This window comes from Rattus rattus, chromosome 6 (genome assembly GCF_011064425.1).
Source record: "Rattus rattus isolate New Zealand chromosome 6, Rrattus_CSIRO_v1, whole genome shotgun sequence".
Classification (NCBI taxonomy): Eukaryota; Metazoa; Chordata; class Mammalia; order Rodentia; family Muridae; genus Rattus; species Rattus rattus.
In genome coordinates, this window is record NC_046159.1 from 116,916,265 (window position 1) to 116,933,036 (window position 16,772).

The 16,772-nt window shown below is 41.2% G+C and overlaps 1 protein-coding gene across 1 annotated transcript in view; it reads right to left on the minus strand.

The window, feature by feature from the left end:
• Positions 1–483: 483 nt before the first annotated feature.
• Positions 484–16,772, minus strand: part of Cped1 (cadherin like and PC-esterase domain containing 1) — a 269,733-nt gene continuing 253,444 nt past the window's right edge. Inside the window, exon 22 of the mRNA XM_032905260.1 lies at positions 484–2,476. Coding sequence (XP_032761151.1) covers positions 2,252–2,476 — 225 coding nt within the window. The 3' untranslated portion in view covers positions 484–2,251. The remainder of the gene's footprint in view (positions 2,477–16,772) is intronic.

A 16,772-nucleotide genomic window follows, 5' to 3' on the forward strand; every position in this document is an offset into this window, starting at 1 on the left:
TCAGTGTCTTCTTATACAAAACTAAAAAGAAATACTTATTATTGAACTGTCTTCAGACGCTTAGGTCAGAGCAGGGAGTACATCCCATGCGCTGAGACTCCAGAGCTGAAGCAACTATGCGGCCAATCCTGCTTCTCACGCCCTAGTGTGTGGATCCACTTGGTGATGCACCATCCCAGTTGTCGGTCTTCGTGTGGTTGTGTAACACTAGTAGACAAAAAGGTAAGGGCCTCAGTGTTAGGAACACAAGTTCAGACAGAGGACTAGTTTGATTCTCAGGCATTAACACCGTGCCTCAGAACCCTCTGTAGCTCCAGTTCCAGGGAATGCTATGGCAATGGCCTCTCTGACCTCCATCAGCTTGAAGAACTCCCATGACACATAAAATACACACACACAGGCGGAACTTACACACACACACACACACACACACACACACACACACACACACATATAAAATGAAATAAATAAACATAACAACGGTTGTAAAATCATCTGAACACAGATGATTACAAGCTAGACATTTATTGATAACACATTACAGTTCTTTCAAAAATCTAGTATTATTTCAATGGTGAAGAGGAAAATGCCAGACCAACTTGAGTCGGAGGGTTTCCACAGTTATGAGGAGAGTGAGGCTTAGCGCTAGCTGGGCAGCGTGGGTGAATATGCAGTCCATCGACAGTTGATTGGAGCAGCTACATCGATTGCTAACATGTCCTATCATGGAAAAATAACTGCAAAATCTAAAAACGGTGTTTGTATATAGATGTAAATATGAAAAATACTTCATTTTTAAGTTAATTCAGTACCATTGTTCAAAAAAATCTATTTCTAAATGCATATAATGTTTATATCAAGTGATATTTGTACTTAAATATAATTTAATACAGTAATATATAAATTCATGTTTATGTTCTTATAAAATATATATAAAAATAGAGCATTTGGCAGAGGTCGGAATTCATTCTAAATAATTGATGGGTCAATAGGTCAAAATAGTTTCATTTTTTTTTTATGGCGATGAACTTGAGGTATTTGAATATTTAGTAATCTCATCTACATTCTGAGTTATCCCTCTCAGCTTCATTTCCTCATGCCCAGATCATCCTTTAAAACCCACCATGGCAGTGAAATGTTATCTCCCAACAAAGAATTTGTATAATAAGGAAATCTGCCATCTTGTGCCTAAGAAGACAGAAGAGAGAGTTTTCAATGCTAGAACTGGGTACATTCCATACTTATACCACAATTCTCATCAAAATACTTGTGAGCCTATTACTCTAATTCGAATTAAACATGTTTGTTCAAAGAAGAATATAATACTAGTCAAATAGTACTATTTGTGGATATATAGGAAAGGCTTCATGCTTTTACATTTGAGAATCTGCAATCCTTTGCACAATATCTGAAATGTAACCATTGTCTTAAAATAAATAGGTCTATAGGGGCAGGTAAAGGCAGTAAAGGTTTCCTTAGTAACAGCATCCACAAATATACAACATAACAGGCGGGGAACTTTATTTTGTACCACACTTTAAAATTATGCACATCCTCCACGTAGACTGTGCTTCCCATCTAAGCTCACAGACGGTTGTGGGGGGGGGGCAATCTTTGAGGAACACACAGGAACTCAGAGTTGAATATAACGTTGCTTCTTATTGCTCTCGGAGAATCTCTGAATTCCACTGTAGAGAACCACTCCTGTTCTCTCCCTTCCATCGTACCATTTTAAAAGCATAAGAAGTGTTTTTCATAAGCATTGGATCCACAAAGCTCAAATCACTGTAAATACCCTGCTTCTCCCGGTAGAGAACTTCGGTGTTATTCTTCCCTACATGTGGAATGTATTTGCTTCTTCGACGTTTTTTCATTGGTGGAAAAACGTTTTTTTCTCCTCCTATGTCGAGGAGAGCACAGAACCAGCATCGCCCTATCCCCACGCGGTTGCATTTCTGTCTTTCCTTTTATCGTTGCAGTTCAATACCTGGTCCACACGGTCGTCCTTTGTGATCACAGTTCAAGTGATCTCTGTATAGCTCTGTGCTTCGACCTGAAACTAACGGATGCTCGAGGTCACTTCTGAGTGTGTACAGACATCAGAAAAGTGTGTCATTGCGTGTCTGTGAGCTGTGTGCTTTGCTGTGTACGCTTGCACTGGTGAGGGTCGTCATTGCAAAGTATGTGTCAGGCACGTTTGGCTCTCAGGTCCAGGTGAAAGGTTATCTCTAACTGTGAACTGGGTTCTCCTTCAGGGAACCCGTGCAGACCTCTGACTCACACACATCCTGCTGAGCAGGATTTCAGCACAAACCTGGTTTATCGGGCCTCTGACATGATACGGTGAGTGAACATTTGGGGCAGAATTGTGTTGCTTCAGTTTGCTTTGACTGCTGAAGTATTTCCCCACAATATGGTTCTTGGATCTTTTCATCTTGATCACGTGGTGCGGTCTGGCGAGCTTAGACTTCACTACCTGCAAATAGAGAACAACAAATTAGGGGGTGCAAAACCCACAGATATTTGAACACCGCACAGAGCAATATGGCTGACTCTCAGGCTTGTCCTGCATTGCTGCCACACAGATGCTGCAAAAGGCCACAGATAGGATTTACATCACAAGAACTAGTGCGACCCGTGTTTCAAAAAAGACCAGAGATGAAGTTAGAATTCTTTTTCAAGCCTTGGGTCGTCTGTTGTAGTGCAACTGAGAAACTGCTCCATATGCTGCCTTTCCATCTCTCTCTCTCTCTCTCTCTCTCTCTCTCTCTCTCTCTCTCTCTCTCTCTCTGTGTCTGTGTGTGTGTGTGTGTGTGTGTGTGTGTGCACGCACGCGTGTGTTGGAGTGCACATGAGCACAATCACTGGTGTATTCAAACCAAATGTAGCCGTATACAGCTTGACATTATCGCTCTACAGTAGAGCAGACGTTATGAGTTTCCATGTCATTGATTCAAACTTGGCACTTTAAGTCTGTCATGGAACAAAATGGCAAGTGACATTATGTTTTGAGAAAATACAAGTACTTTTCTAGTCCTTATAGAAAAGATTACAGTTAGCAGTTGCATTTCTATGGGCAGTTAGTAAATCATGGAACCTGCAAAACAGCCTATGCCTTAAGGATTTTTATATTTTTGTATTTATATATGCTCCTATGCCTCTACTTCAAACATTATTTTGAACAGATGATATTAAGCATTGGTGGAACCTAAAGAGTCTATAATCACATTTCCTTCCCATCTCTTTTCCTCCCTGAGCCTCTCAGATGTCTCTCTCCGCACTACCATGTTTGTGTGCATCACAGCTGCTTGGTAAATATCCCCATCCATGTGCACATAAGGCTATCGTTATGGTTAAGGTTTACATTTCTCCAAAGGTTGTCCTGGTGGAAACCTAAATCATTATCTTCTGCCTTTGAGTGAGCAGAACTCAGCGTTAGAAGTGAATGCAAATCAAGACAACTCTGAGATTCCACCTCACGCCAGTCAGAATGGCTAAGATCAAAAAATTCAGGTGACTGCGGATGCTGGCGAGGACGTGGAGAAAGAGGAACACTCCTCCATTGTTGGTGGGATTGCAGACTGGTACAACCATTCTGGAAATCAGTCTGGCAGTTCCTTAGAACATTGGACATTGAACTACCTGAGGACCCAGCTATACCACTCCTGGGCAAATACCCAAAAGGTGCTCCAACATATACCAAGGACACATGCTCCACTATGTTCATAGCAGCCTTATTTATAATAGCCAGGAGCTGGAAAGAACTCAGATGTCCTACAAGAAAGGAATGGATACAGAAAAAGTGGTACATCTACACAATGGAATATTACTCAGCTATTAAGAACAATGACTTCATGAAATTCTTAGGCAAATGGACGGAACTTGAAAATATCATCCTGAATGAGGTAACACAATCTCAAAAATCACACATGGTATGCACTCATTGATAAATGGCTATTAGCCCAAATGCTTGGAATACCTAAGATACAATTCACAAGCCACATGAAGCCCAAGAAGAAGGAAGTCCAAAGTGTGGCTGCTTCAGACCTTAGAAGGGGGAACAAAAATACTCACAGGATGAAATACAAAGACAAAATGTGGAGCAGAGGCTGAAAGGCCATCCAGAGACTGCTCTACATGGGGATATAGTCACCAAACCCAGACAATATTGTGGATGCCAAAAAGTGCATGCTGACAGGAACCTGAAATGGATGTCTCCTGAGAGGCTCTTCCAGAGCCTTAGAAATACAAAGGTGCAGCCTTTGTATTGAACTGAGAACAGGGTCCCCAAGGGAGGAGTTAGAGAAAGGACTGAAGTAGCTGAAGGGGTTTGCAACCCCATAGGAAGAACAACAGTACCAACCAACCAGAGCCCCCAGAGCTCTCAGGAACTAAACCACCATCCCAAGAGAACACAGGGATGGACCTATGGCTCCATCTGCATATGTAGCAGAGGACGGCCTTGGTGGGCATCAGTGGGAGGAGAAGCCCTTGGTCCTGTCAAGCCTTGATGCCCCAGTGTAGGGGAATGTCAGGCCAGAGAGGTGGGAGGGAGTGGGTAGGTGGGTGAGGGAGCACCCTTGTAGAAGTGGAGGCAGGGTGTGGTTTTCTGGAGGGGAAACCGGGAAATGGGGTAACATTTAAAATGTAAATTTAAAATTGCAATTAAAAATAATAAAAAAATGAAGTGAATGTTTCAGGAAGTGAACTAAGGACCCTGAGGGAAGTTGGCGAGGGGCAAGGTCCCTAGGAAGCCAAGTGAGAGAAAGAGAATACTAGTGATGATGTCCAGAAGCTCTTTACAAACTATTTATGAAATCAGAACGTCATCACCTTCATCACACATGCATAATAGGTCTTGTTCTATCAGTTCTTGTGGTACAGGAAAATACTCACTGATAATAAACAGGGACATATAATTTTACCTAGATTTTTCTTTATTCTTTTATATGAGATGCAGTGATTAAGGTGCATATAATTTGATCCCATAAAAGAAAATGCAAGGGGAACAGTTCCTGAAAAAATAACATGTATTTGGAAAAAAAATATAACCTCACATATTTGGGAAATAAATATTATCGTTACACAGTAAGCACTAACTATTTTACAAGAAGTATTGAACCAGAAACTTTGTAAAGAGCTGGACCAAAATCTTAGCAGGGTGGCATTTCAGTATCAGGATTCTAGGTGGGTTTAATGTGTTCTGTTAAACCTTATCTTAGCTTTTTCAAAACATAATGTGCATGATTTTAAGATAATGAAAAAATGAAAGACATTAGAATTTGAGGAGAAAAGATCCCAGTAGTGTAATCTAAAACCAGTAGCCTTTTTTAACCCTAGGACGTGAATTGCTTTCTATGAGAATCACCACCATGAGAAGCTGGCTTTTTCTTCTATCAGACCCTTAGATTAGGTGACGCTTGTGAAGGGCATGAAAACATCCACTTGTGGGAAGAATCCCCACGCATTGTGATTTAGACCACAGCTTGCCATTAGCCTTGGACTGACACTTCGGATCCCAAAAGTAGCGTTCCTGCTACATCCTTTTACCTCGAGGTGGTTGTATCAGAACTCCAGCATGGTAGGCCTGAGAAGGCCCCAATGCTTCCTGAAGGTCTTCTGCATATTAGAGGGGAGGGTCCTCAATGAATATTAGTGAACAACACTCTAGAAAGTTTATGTGAAGAAACATTTAAGCAAAAATATGACATAACCCTGACACGATTATTATTGCAGTGTTCTGCAGCTAAAATAAAGGCAATTTTTCAAAAATGATTGAATCTTAAGTTTGGCTCCTGCAGTTGGCATGGTTCATGAGTTAATTACATGCAAAATGAAAACAAGTCTATATCATAACACACAAGGCTATAATGCTTTCAACGTTATTTTAGTACTTGCGCCCGAAGTATTAGCTACTCTTAAGTGAGACATATAGACAGGGTATTCCAAAATACATATGTTGGTATGTTCTCTGAAATAAAGAAATTTCACCTAAAGGTAGTTTCACTGTTTTGTCATGTTTCAATGGGAAACACGATAATTTAGCTCTGATTTTAGAGAGTGTGAGGTGGTCTTGAAAAAGAGAGATGGGATAATGGGCTTACTCAGAAGTGTCTGAAGGCCAGGCTAATTAATACTCCTGAATTACCAATGTTCCTGTTGGAAACGGAGCCTGAATACCCATGTTGGTGATTGGGCCCACCATAGTTAGTTCACCTTGCTTTTGATTTTGAAAACTATTTTTAGGGAATAATAAAATATTATGTTTCCAAGCTTAGTTTTTTTTTAAGTCACTATTGATTTGATACTGAATCCTGACTGCAGACAAATAAAGAGAATTATTTCCATTTTGATTTACCAAAATATATATAGGTACAACAATTCTCTCAAAACTGCTCTTGTGAATTAAATCCATTTAAAAACCCTGTAGTCATATTCGTCACACCACCAGCACATACAATTTACTTCAGATGGAAAAACACTTCAACATTATGAAATATTTCTTTCCACGAAATTACCAAGGCATTATGTGGAAGAATGTGACTATTTATTTACTCTGCAAACTCAAACGCATCTACTGAAAATGATCATATATTCTAAAGCTAATGTTTAGAAATGAGAACGCTTTCCCATAGCCTCTCAGTACACAATACCAAATAACCACAACCAACAGTGCTCTACTGGCTGCAGGTGAAGACTCCATCAGGAGGTTAGTGAGGTACAAATGAAACAGGGACAGATGAAGAGATAAACCACGTCAGGGATGCACAGGTGATTAAAGTGCACTTTAAATTTAAAGTGAAATTGGAAGATGCATGTCACCTCCTAAAATACACTCTAAGAATCAATACAGGAAAACAACAGTGATCATTTGAGAATGAAAAGGATGGAGAGAAACTTGAAGCAATCCCACTAAAATCAGGGACTAGACAAGGCTGCCCACTCTCTTCCTACTTATTCAATATAGTTCTTGAAGTTCTAGCCAGAGCAATCAGACAACAAAAGGAGATCAAGGGGATACAGATTGGAAAAGAAGAAGTCAAAATATCACTATTTGCAGATGATATGATAGTATACTTAAGTGATCCCAAAAGTTCCACCAGAGAACTACTAAAGCTGATAAACACCTTCAGCAAAGTGGCTGGGTATAAAATTAACTCAAATAAATCAATAACCTTCCTCTACACAAAAGAAAAACAAGCTGAGAAAGAAATTAGGGAAACGACACCCTTCATAATAGTCCCAAATAATATAAAATACCTCGGTGTGACTTTAACCAAGCAAGTAAAAGATCTGTATAATAAGAACTTTAAGCCTCTGAAGAAAGAAATTGAAGAAAACCTCAGAAGATGGAAAGATCTCCCATGTTCATGGATTGGCAGGATTAATATAGTAAAAATGGCCATTTTACCAAAAGCGATCTACAGATTCAGTGCAATCCCCATCAAAATACCAATCCAATTCTTCAAAGAGTTAGACAGAACAATTTGCAAATTCATCTGGAATAACAAAAAACACAGGATTGCTAAAACTATCCTCAACAATAATAGGACTTCCGGAGGAATCACTATCCCTGAACTCAAGCAGTATTACAAAGCAATAGTGATAAAAACTGCATGGTATTGGTACAGAGACAGACAGATAGATCAGTGGAATAGAATTGAAGACCCAGAAATGAACCCACAAACCTATGGTCACCTGATTTTTGACAAAGGAGTCAAAACGATCCAATGGAAAAAAGATAGCATTTTCAGCAAATGGTGCTGGTTCGACTGGAGGTCAGCATGTAGAAGAATGCAGATCGATCCATGCTTATCACCCTGTACAAAGCTTAAGTCTAAGTGGATCAAGGACCTCCACATCAAACCAGATACACTCAAACTAATAGAAGAAAAACTAGGGCAGCATCTCGAACACATGGGCACTGGAAAAAATTTCCTGAACAAAACACCAATGGTTTATGCTCTTAAGGTCAAGAATCGACAAATGGGATCTCATAAAACTGCAAAGCTTCTGTAAGGCAAAGGACACTGTGGTTAGGACAAAACAGCAACCAACAGATTGGGAAAAGATCTTTACCAATCCTACAACAGATAGAGGGCTTATATCCAAAATATACAAAGAACTCAAGAAGTTAGACCACAGGGAGACAAATAACCCTATTAAAAAATGGAGTTCAGAGCTAAACAAAGAATTCACAGCTGAGGAATGCAGAATGGCTGAGAAACACCTAAAGAAATGTTCAACATCTTTAGTCATAAGGGAAATGCAAATCAAAACAACCCTGAGATTTTCACCTCACACCAGTGAGAATGGCTAAGATCAAAAACTCAGGTGACAGTAAATGCTGGCAAGGATGTGGAGAAAGAGGAACACTCCTCCATTGTTGGTGGGATTGCAGATTGGTACAACCATTCTGGAAATCAGTCTGGAGGTTCCTCAGAAAATTGGACATTGAACTGCCTGAGGATCCAGCTATACCTCTCCTGGGCATATACCCAAAAGATGCCTCAACATATAACAAAGACACGTGCTCCACTATGTTCATCGCAGCCTTATTTATAATAGCCAGAAGCTGGAAAGAACCCAGATGCCCTTCAACAGAGGAATGGATACAGAAAATGTGGTACATCTATACAATGGAATATTATTCAGCTATCAAAAACAATGCCTTTATGAAATTCATAGGCAAATGGTTGGAACTGGAAAATATCATCCTGAGTGAGCTAACCCAATCACAGAAAAACACACATGGTATGCACTCATTGACAAGTGGATATTAGCCCAAATGCTTGAATTACCCTAGATGCCTAGAACAAATGAAACTCAAAACGGATGATCAAAATGTGAAGGCTTCACTCCTTCTTTAAAAGGGGAACAAGAATACCCTTGGGAGGGAATAGGGAGGCAAAGTGTAGAACAGAGGCAGAAGGAACACCCATTCAGAGTCTGCCCCACATGTGGCCCATACATATACAGCCACCAAACTAGATAAGATGGATTAAGCAAAGAAGTGCAGGCCGACAGGAACCGGATGTAGATCTCTCCTGAGAGACACAGCCAGAATACAGCAAATACAGAGGTGAATGCCAGCAGCAAACCACTGAACTGAGAACAGGAGCCCTGTTGAAGGAATCTTAGAAAGGACTGGAAGAGCTTGAAGGGGCTCGAGACCCCATATGAACAACAATGCCAAGCAACCAGAGCTTCCAGGGACTAAACCACTACCCAAAGACTATACATAGAGTGACTCTGGGCTTCAACCTCATAGGTAGCAATGAATAGCCTAGTAAGAGCACCAGTTGAAGGGAAGCCCTTTGCTGTGCCAAGACTGAACCCCCAGTGAACGTGATTGTTGGGGGGAGGGCGGTAATGGGGGGAAGGATGGGGAGGGGAAGCCCATATAGAAGGGGAGGGGGATGTTGGCCCGGAAACCGGGAAGGGGAATAATAATCAAAATGTAAATAAGAAATACTCAAGTTAATAAAGATAAAAAAAAGAAAAAAGAAAAATAAAAACAAATGGAAATAAGGCCACACATAATATTTGTCAAAAAACAAAAACAATTTAAGCTGGGCATGGTGGCACATGCCTATAATCCAGGATTTGGGTGGTGGAGGGAGGTAGATCTGCAGCTCAGGGATTATACTTGCTACATAGGGGGTTTGAGATCAGCCTAGGCTGTGTGAGAACTTGTCAAAGAAGCAGGGTACTAAGAGAAGTGAGATATTTATCCTTAAGTGTTACTGTCTTCTAATAACAAAATAAACATAGCTTTTTATCTGATACTTGAGACATACTGAAAATACTACTTAGAGATAACCTTTGCTATTGTTAACAGTCCTTTTTTTAAAAAAATAATCACATATTTTAAATTGAGCCCCCCCCAAAAAAACAAAACAAAAAGAAAAGCACTGGTTGTTGGGGGCTGGGCTTTCTGTAGGCGCTGTTCGTCCCTGAGTATAAATCAAGTCTATCCTCAAAACTGATCATGACTTAACTTCTTTTGCCAAAAGGAAAACCTTTGCTTCCTTTCTTTCCCCCACAGTGTGTGTGTGTGTGTGTGTGTGTGTGTGTGTGTGTGTGTGTGTGTGTGTGTGTCTATTCTGTGGTTGAATTCTGGTGCATGCTAAGCACTCAGGGCCATTGAATTAATTATAAGGTTCCCAGTCTTTAAATCCCAAGTACAGCTATGTTCCCCGAACCGGGCTCAATGTCCTTCAGAACCGCTCAATGTCCTTCAGAACCGCTCAATGTCCTTCAGAACCGCTCAATGTCCTTCAGAACCGCTCAATGTCCTTCAGAACCGCTCAATGTCCTTCAGAACCGCTCAATGTCCTTCAGAACCGCTCAATGTCCTTCAGAACCGCTCAATGTCCTTCAGAACCGCTCAATGTCCTTCAGAACCGCTCAATGTCCTTCAGAAACACCTCTGCCCGGCTTTCCCTCTGTTCTCCCAGATTCATGCCAGCTAGGGATATCTTCTCTTAATGCCTTTATAATCCAACGTCTAGGGAACAATTCTAATCCCGTCCTCACCCTGATGGCCAACAGGATATGTATATGTAAGATTTGATCAGCCACTCATCTTGGAATCAGGGTCTCTCAGGAGCAAGAGGAAAATATGGGTTGAACAACAGTGTGCTTTATAGAGAGCCCCATGCCTACAGATGCGGTTCCACATCGCCTGTAACATACGCATGGGGAGACATTCCGGCCAGGCTTCATGATTTACTAAGGCTAAGAAGCCTCATGGGGAAACCTGAACCACGCTTCCCACTTGACTATAGATGTGACTTTATCTGTAGTTTGAGTCACATCAAGGAGGCATTGGTCGGTGCTGGAGTAACTCAGCGATCACTGAGCTCACTGGAGTGGCTTGTCCCAATGCACACGTGACGTCACCGTGTCTTACTTTCAGGAGCTGGAGTTCATCATGACCGGGTGGGTCGTATTGGAGTGTGCGGGGTAACATACTGAACCTATCTGCGAGTCTCTCCTTAGAGGTCGGAGGTCTGAATGCAGTTATTGGACAAAATCCAGCATTAATGACATGCTCGATGCTTGTTACACTGTCAAGCATATTTTACCTTATATTATTACGTGTCTGCCTACACTGAGATTGAACATTTCTTTATGGAGAGCATCCTTAAATGCAACTTTCTGGAACTCGATTGTAAAGTTTGGGTTCAAGGGGCCTGTACGATGGCTCAGTGGCTTAGGGGTTTGCCACCAAGCCTGACAATCTGAAACCGATTCTCCAGAACCCATGTAGTGGAAGGAGAAAACTGACTTCTGTAGATATGTTCTCTGACGGATACACATATGCACATGCACATGCACACGTATAAACAAAATAAACAAATAAGGATGTAATAAAGGCCGTCGAATTATATACATTCAAAAGCATAGGCTACTAGCTGACTGTAGGCAATAGTCAACAGCGAGTTGTGCAGAGCAATGTGTATTCTACAGATTAGAAAGCATTTTATACTTTTCATCCTTATGGAGAAATAAATTCTAAGTTGCTTTCAGTGTCATATAAATCTAGCAACCATAAATGTTGACAGCCCAACACTTCTAAGTAAATAGGATTAAAAACAAGAACACAGTTTTAAAATGGAGCTGTGCACCACATTGCAAATGTACATGGAAAGGTTCTATTTTTACTGCCTATACTTATTTTTAAACTCTTAGGGTGAACAAAAATTTGTGTAATCCTTTGCGATGAAGAAGAAAAAGAGAAATAAAATAAAGCAGTATTTCATATATAGATACTTAATGACTCTCCCCCTCCATGTAACGCCCACCTGTCAATATTCAGAGTTCTCTGCGCTAGGATACACATGGAGGAATTCAGATCTGGTCCCTACCCTCAAGGGGACTATATAAAGACACATGTCTAAGATACTTGAAGTAGGAACAAGAATGACGTGACTTCAAAGACATTGTCTGGGACTAGATCTACAAGGTCAGGCACCATGTTGTTTCCATGTAGTGAATAGTTCCTGGGCTCGTTAACAGAACTCAGGGCTAAGTTCTCAGGGTAAGCAGGAGAGTCTCTTTACAGGCCTATAATTTCTTTGAACTTATTTGTAAAACTTAGCATGCAGCCTTCAAACTGCTACTCTGTCTCCAAGTATCAAAATATCATCTTATTTTACTTCCAGTCTCCAAAGTGGAGAAAAAGTAATTTAGACACATTCTTTTTTTTTTTTTTTATTATTAACTTGAGTATTTTTATATACATTTGAATGTTATTCCCTTTCCGGTTTCCGGGCAAACATCCCCCCCTCCCCTTCCTTATGGGTGTTCCCTCCCACCCCTCCCCCCATTGCTGCCCTCTCGCCAACAGTCTAGTTCACTAGGGGTTCAGTCTTAGCAGGACCCAGGGCTTCCCCTTCCACTGGTGCTCTTACTAGGATATTCATTGCAACCTACGAGGTCAGAGTCCAGGGTCAGTCCATGTATAGTCTTTGGGTAGTGGCTTAGTCCCTGGAAGCTCTGGTTGGTTGGCATTGCTGTACATATGGGGTCTCGAGCTCCTTCAAGCTCTTCCAGTTCTTTCTCTGATTCCTTCAACAGGGGTCCGTTCTCAGTTCAGTGGTTTCCTGCTGGCATACGCCTCTGTAATTTAGACACATTCTTAAGGGTTGGGAATGCTATGCCAAAGAAGATGTTTGACACCTGTATAGTAAAAAAAAAAAAAAAAAAAAAAAAGCTCCTTCCCTTTGATCTTTTGTGGAAACCAGCCAATTGGGATCCTCCCAGAATTCAGAGGAACCGTTTGGGGCTGCTAAAAATCCGACCGATATGTCATGTGTAGTGTACCTTTGAAAGAGAGCAGCTAGTAACACCAATGACAGGTTGCCTTTGAGCAATGACAATTAATGTTACAAATTAGCTATTAGAAAAAAGAATCAATGAAGGATTTAGTCCTTGAAATCAGGCCAAAGGACGCAGATGATCAGGTGCATGAGACACCTCTTCCAGGGACTAAAACTTAGTCACACACAGAAACACTGCATTAGGGAGGGCCACAGAGGAGATGACTCATGGAAAGTAGGCATGCTTATCTAGTAAGGAAGGGATTCACTCTTGAATGGTTAATAGTAATACAGTTAATGGCACAGGCATATATGCCTCAGCAAATGTTTGAAATATTTACCTAGGAATATTAAACCACAAGCCTTTCACTCTCTATAATCCAAAGTGAGTCCTTTGACATTTTTTTCTTGGCCTACTTTCTTTATTTGCTGTTGTGAACTCTATTTTAAATTCAGAAGACGTAGAGGACAATTGGCCTCCTAAATGTGACAGCCTATGGTCGTGATAGCATTGTTCAATATGCGAATGTCTTATCATTTGTCATGGTTTATAATAAAGATTTAGCACAGCAAGGACCTAGCTTAGCATGGGATACACACGGGCATAGAGTTCTAACTTTATTTGCAGGTAAAAAAATCACAGTCTTTCAATAGTAATTGTTATGTCAATCTGCTAGCTGTGGTTCTTAGGATAATTTGAGAGTGGAAACCGACGTGAAAGGCAGATTAAAAACGTCATGGGCGATTGGCTGCTTGATGCCTCAGTGGAGGGAGAACAGAGACTTTGTCCCTGGCAGCCCAGAAGTAACTTTTACTCTCCCATAGTTTTGTTTTTTAAAAATGCGTTTAGATATCTCTCGGTTTGCAATTACATGTTTTTATTTCTATGTAAATAAAAATGCGGTCGTAGAGATATTTTAGAATGTGTAGCGATGCCAGATATCAACTTGATTACTTTTGACCCAAGATTTTTGTTAAGACTTTCCAAACAGAAAATTATTTTAAGTTCCACCATGAAACTAGCATTGAAAATTTAACTATAAGCACGGGCAGCTTCGACACTCAAAATTGATTTCACATAAACATTCATCAGAACGAACGTCTTGCCATGGCCATTAACAGCTACATCTGAAATAACTTTCAGTTTTCCAAAAGCCAGGGCAGAGAGTGCATGCAGGCTTACTGAACTGGAAATTCATCAGGCAGATATGCGACAAGCAAATACCTTTTCTAAAACTGATCTCGACCTGAATAACCTCCAAGGGACTTTTGATGTGATTCCAGGTTCAGAGAACAAAATAGAAAACAATTTCTATGGCGCGAGTCTTCCAGAACTGCCCTGGACTGGCCCAGAAGGGCATTCTGACTGCAAACTTGAATGATGACCCTGGATGGAGTTTGAAAGCTACAAGGTGACCTGACTGCTTTCTCCGGCTAGAAAACATGCCCTCCACCATAGCAAATGCACTGTCAACCGGTTGGCATGACAGGGAGGCTAGCTGAGAAGCCTAAGAATCCACAGAAATGGGATCAAACTAAAGCGATACAAAGCATCCAGAAGCGGGTATTTCTAATTTTTAATTCTACTTCAGAGCATCACGCAACTTTGGAAGACAGAAGGGAATGGTTTTTCTTTCACTCGCCCCCCAGATATTTAATTATGGAACACTTGAAAAGCTGTATTGATTCAAGGGAGTCCAAGTTTCAAGGGAAACAAAGATGCTGAGGATTGGGGCACGAGATAGGATGTTTTAAAGGGGTGAACTGTGCCCTGTTTGGGTTGCTTCAGACTCCCAGTGAGAATATTGTCTTCTACACCTCTTTTGTAACCCTCCTTTTTCTGAGCGCTTAACCCATAGACCAGAGCTTCTCAACCTTCCCCGTGCTACAATCCTTTAATACAGTTTCTCATGTTGTGGGGCTCCCTGACCATACGATTATTTTTGGTGCTAGTTCATAACTATAATTTTGCTACTGTTGTGAAGCATAATGTCAATATCTGATGTTTCTGATGGGCTTAGCGGACCCCCGTGAGGCGGACGTTCAGCCCCCAAAGGGGTCACAGCTGACAGGTTGAGAACTACTGCCGAAGGTCCTCAGCATTGGCTCTGGGAACAAATTATATTCTAGAGGGATTCTGTGGGGTTCCAGATTATTGTCTTACACTCCCAGGTAGCCTTCCAGTGACTCTTGTCCTTAAATCAAATATCCCCTTAGTCTCAATGACTCCAAGCCGACTTCCTACTTTCCTTCGGTTCTACACATCTCTGGGGGCTTCGGATCCTTCAGATGCTGACTCTCAGGTGTCTGGGCCATTGCTTTCTCTTCAACTTAATATTTACGAATAAGGCATTGACCTGGGAATGGCATCTCATTTCTCATCAGGAGACCTCTGAGAGCTTCTGATTGCTGCATTTTCGGGGGTCTGGGAATATGATCAAGAGCTCCGAGTTCGCTGGTACGATACGGTACGCACAGATGCAGGTTCCTGTTTGTGTGGACCTGGAGAAAGGAGCCAGCGGCTGACCAGCTTTGCCCTAATTGCTAGCTGTAAAGCCTCAATCAGCAGGGCATGGGGTCGGAAAATCTTTAATTCTAGCACCCGGGAGGCAGGGCAGGTGTATCTATGTGAGTCTGAGGCCAACCTTGGATACAGAGTGAGTCCTGAGAAACCTTGCCTTGAAAAACGAAGCAAAACAAACAAACAAACAAAAAGAAACAAAAAAACACTCAGACAATCCACAGCCAGTGGGATCCCACTGGTGCCTCTCTTCCCTCTGCATCAGAAATGCTAATTTTTGTAGCCTTTTAAGTCACATTTTATAAGATGAGTTCTTTGGGTGAAGTGAAGAGCTTTATGATTTTATGAGTTTAGGAATTCAAGTGAAAGAGAAGAGCAATATTCGTATACCTCCCACTTTAGCCTGAACCCCAAGCGCTGATGCTAGGTCCATTCACTAGGCCTGCTTTCCCACCATCCATAGGGGGATGTGAGTAGTCGTTCTTAAAGTAAAGTGAACCACACAAGAGAACAGGGTTGTTAAAATAGTCAGGGCTTGCTGTAGTTGTGGTTGGTCACCATTTCTTTCACATCCGGTCTCCATACCCTTCCCAGAGCTAATATCAGCGCTGTGCTGTGGTTGGAGGCTCACAGTGTCTCTGTGCCATAGGAGTCTGACTTTGCCATCGGCAATGGGAAGTGGTTACTGATTGTGGTGACTGTTGTACTTTGGATCTGGTTTGTTGACTCTTCATTTATAGTAAGACAGCAAGTGCTTAAGAAATAAGGATGTTGGGGCTGAGAGATGGCTCAGTGGTTAAGAGCACTGGCTGCTCTTCCAGAGGTCCTGAGTTCAAATCCCAGCAACCACATGGTGGCTCACAACCATCTGTAATGAGTTTTGATGCCCTCTTCTGGTGTCTCTGAAGACAGCTACAGGGTACTTATATATAATAAATAAATAGGGATTGGGGATTTGGCTCAGTGGTAGAGCGCTTGCCTAGCAAGTGCAAGGCCCTGGGTTCGGGTCCCCAGCTCCAAAAAAAAAAAAAAAAAAAAAAAAAAGAAATCTTTAAAAAAAAAAGAAATAAGGATGTTTTAGCTTTCTCATTTAGCAGATATGAAGAGTTTTCTAAGAAGTACCATCTCTGAAACATCGATCAAACCCTATATAACTCATATCTGATTCTAAATACACAAATGAACTTACGAACTAAGAAGAAAAATGTTTTCATACTCAAAAGAATTTGGAAAAAAAACAACCTAGACATTAGTATCAAATTAATCTAGACATTAACTAACTAATTAATCAGCTAGTTATTAATCGATGAGATAGCATCTTACTTTCTGTCATCTTGTTCTGTTGTTCAAGCTGGTTTCATTCATCCTTCTGCCTCAGCCTTCGGAGTGTTGGGATGAACCACATGCACCATCATATTCAGTTC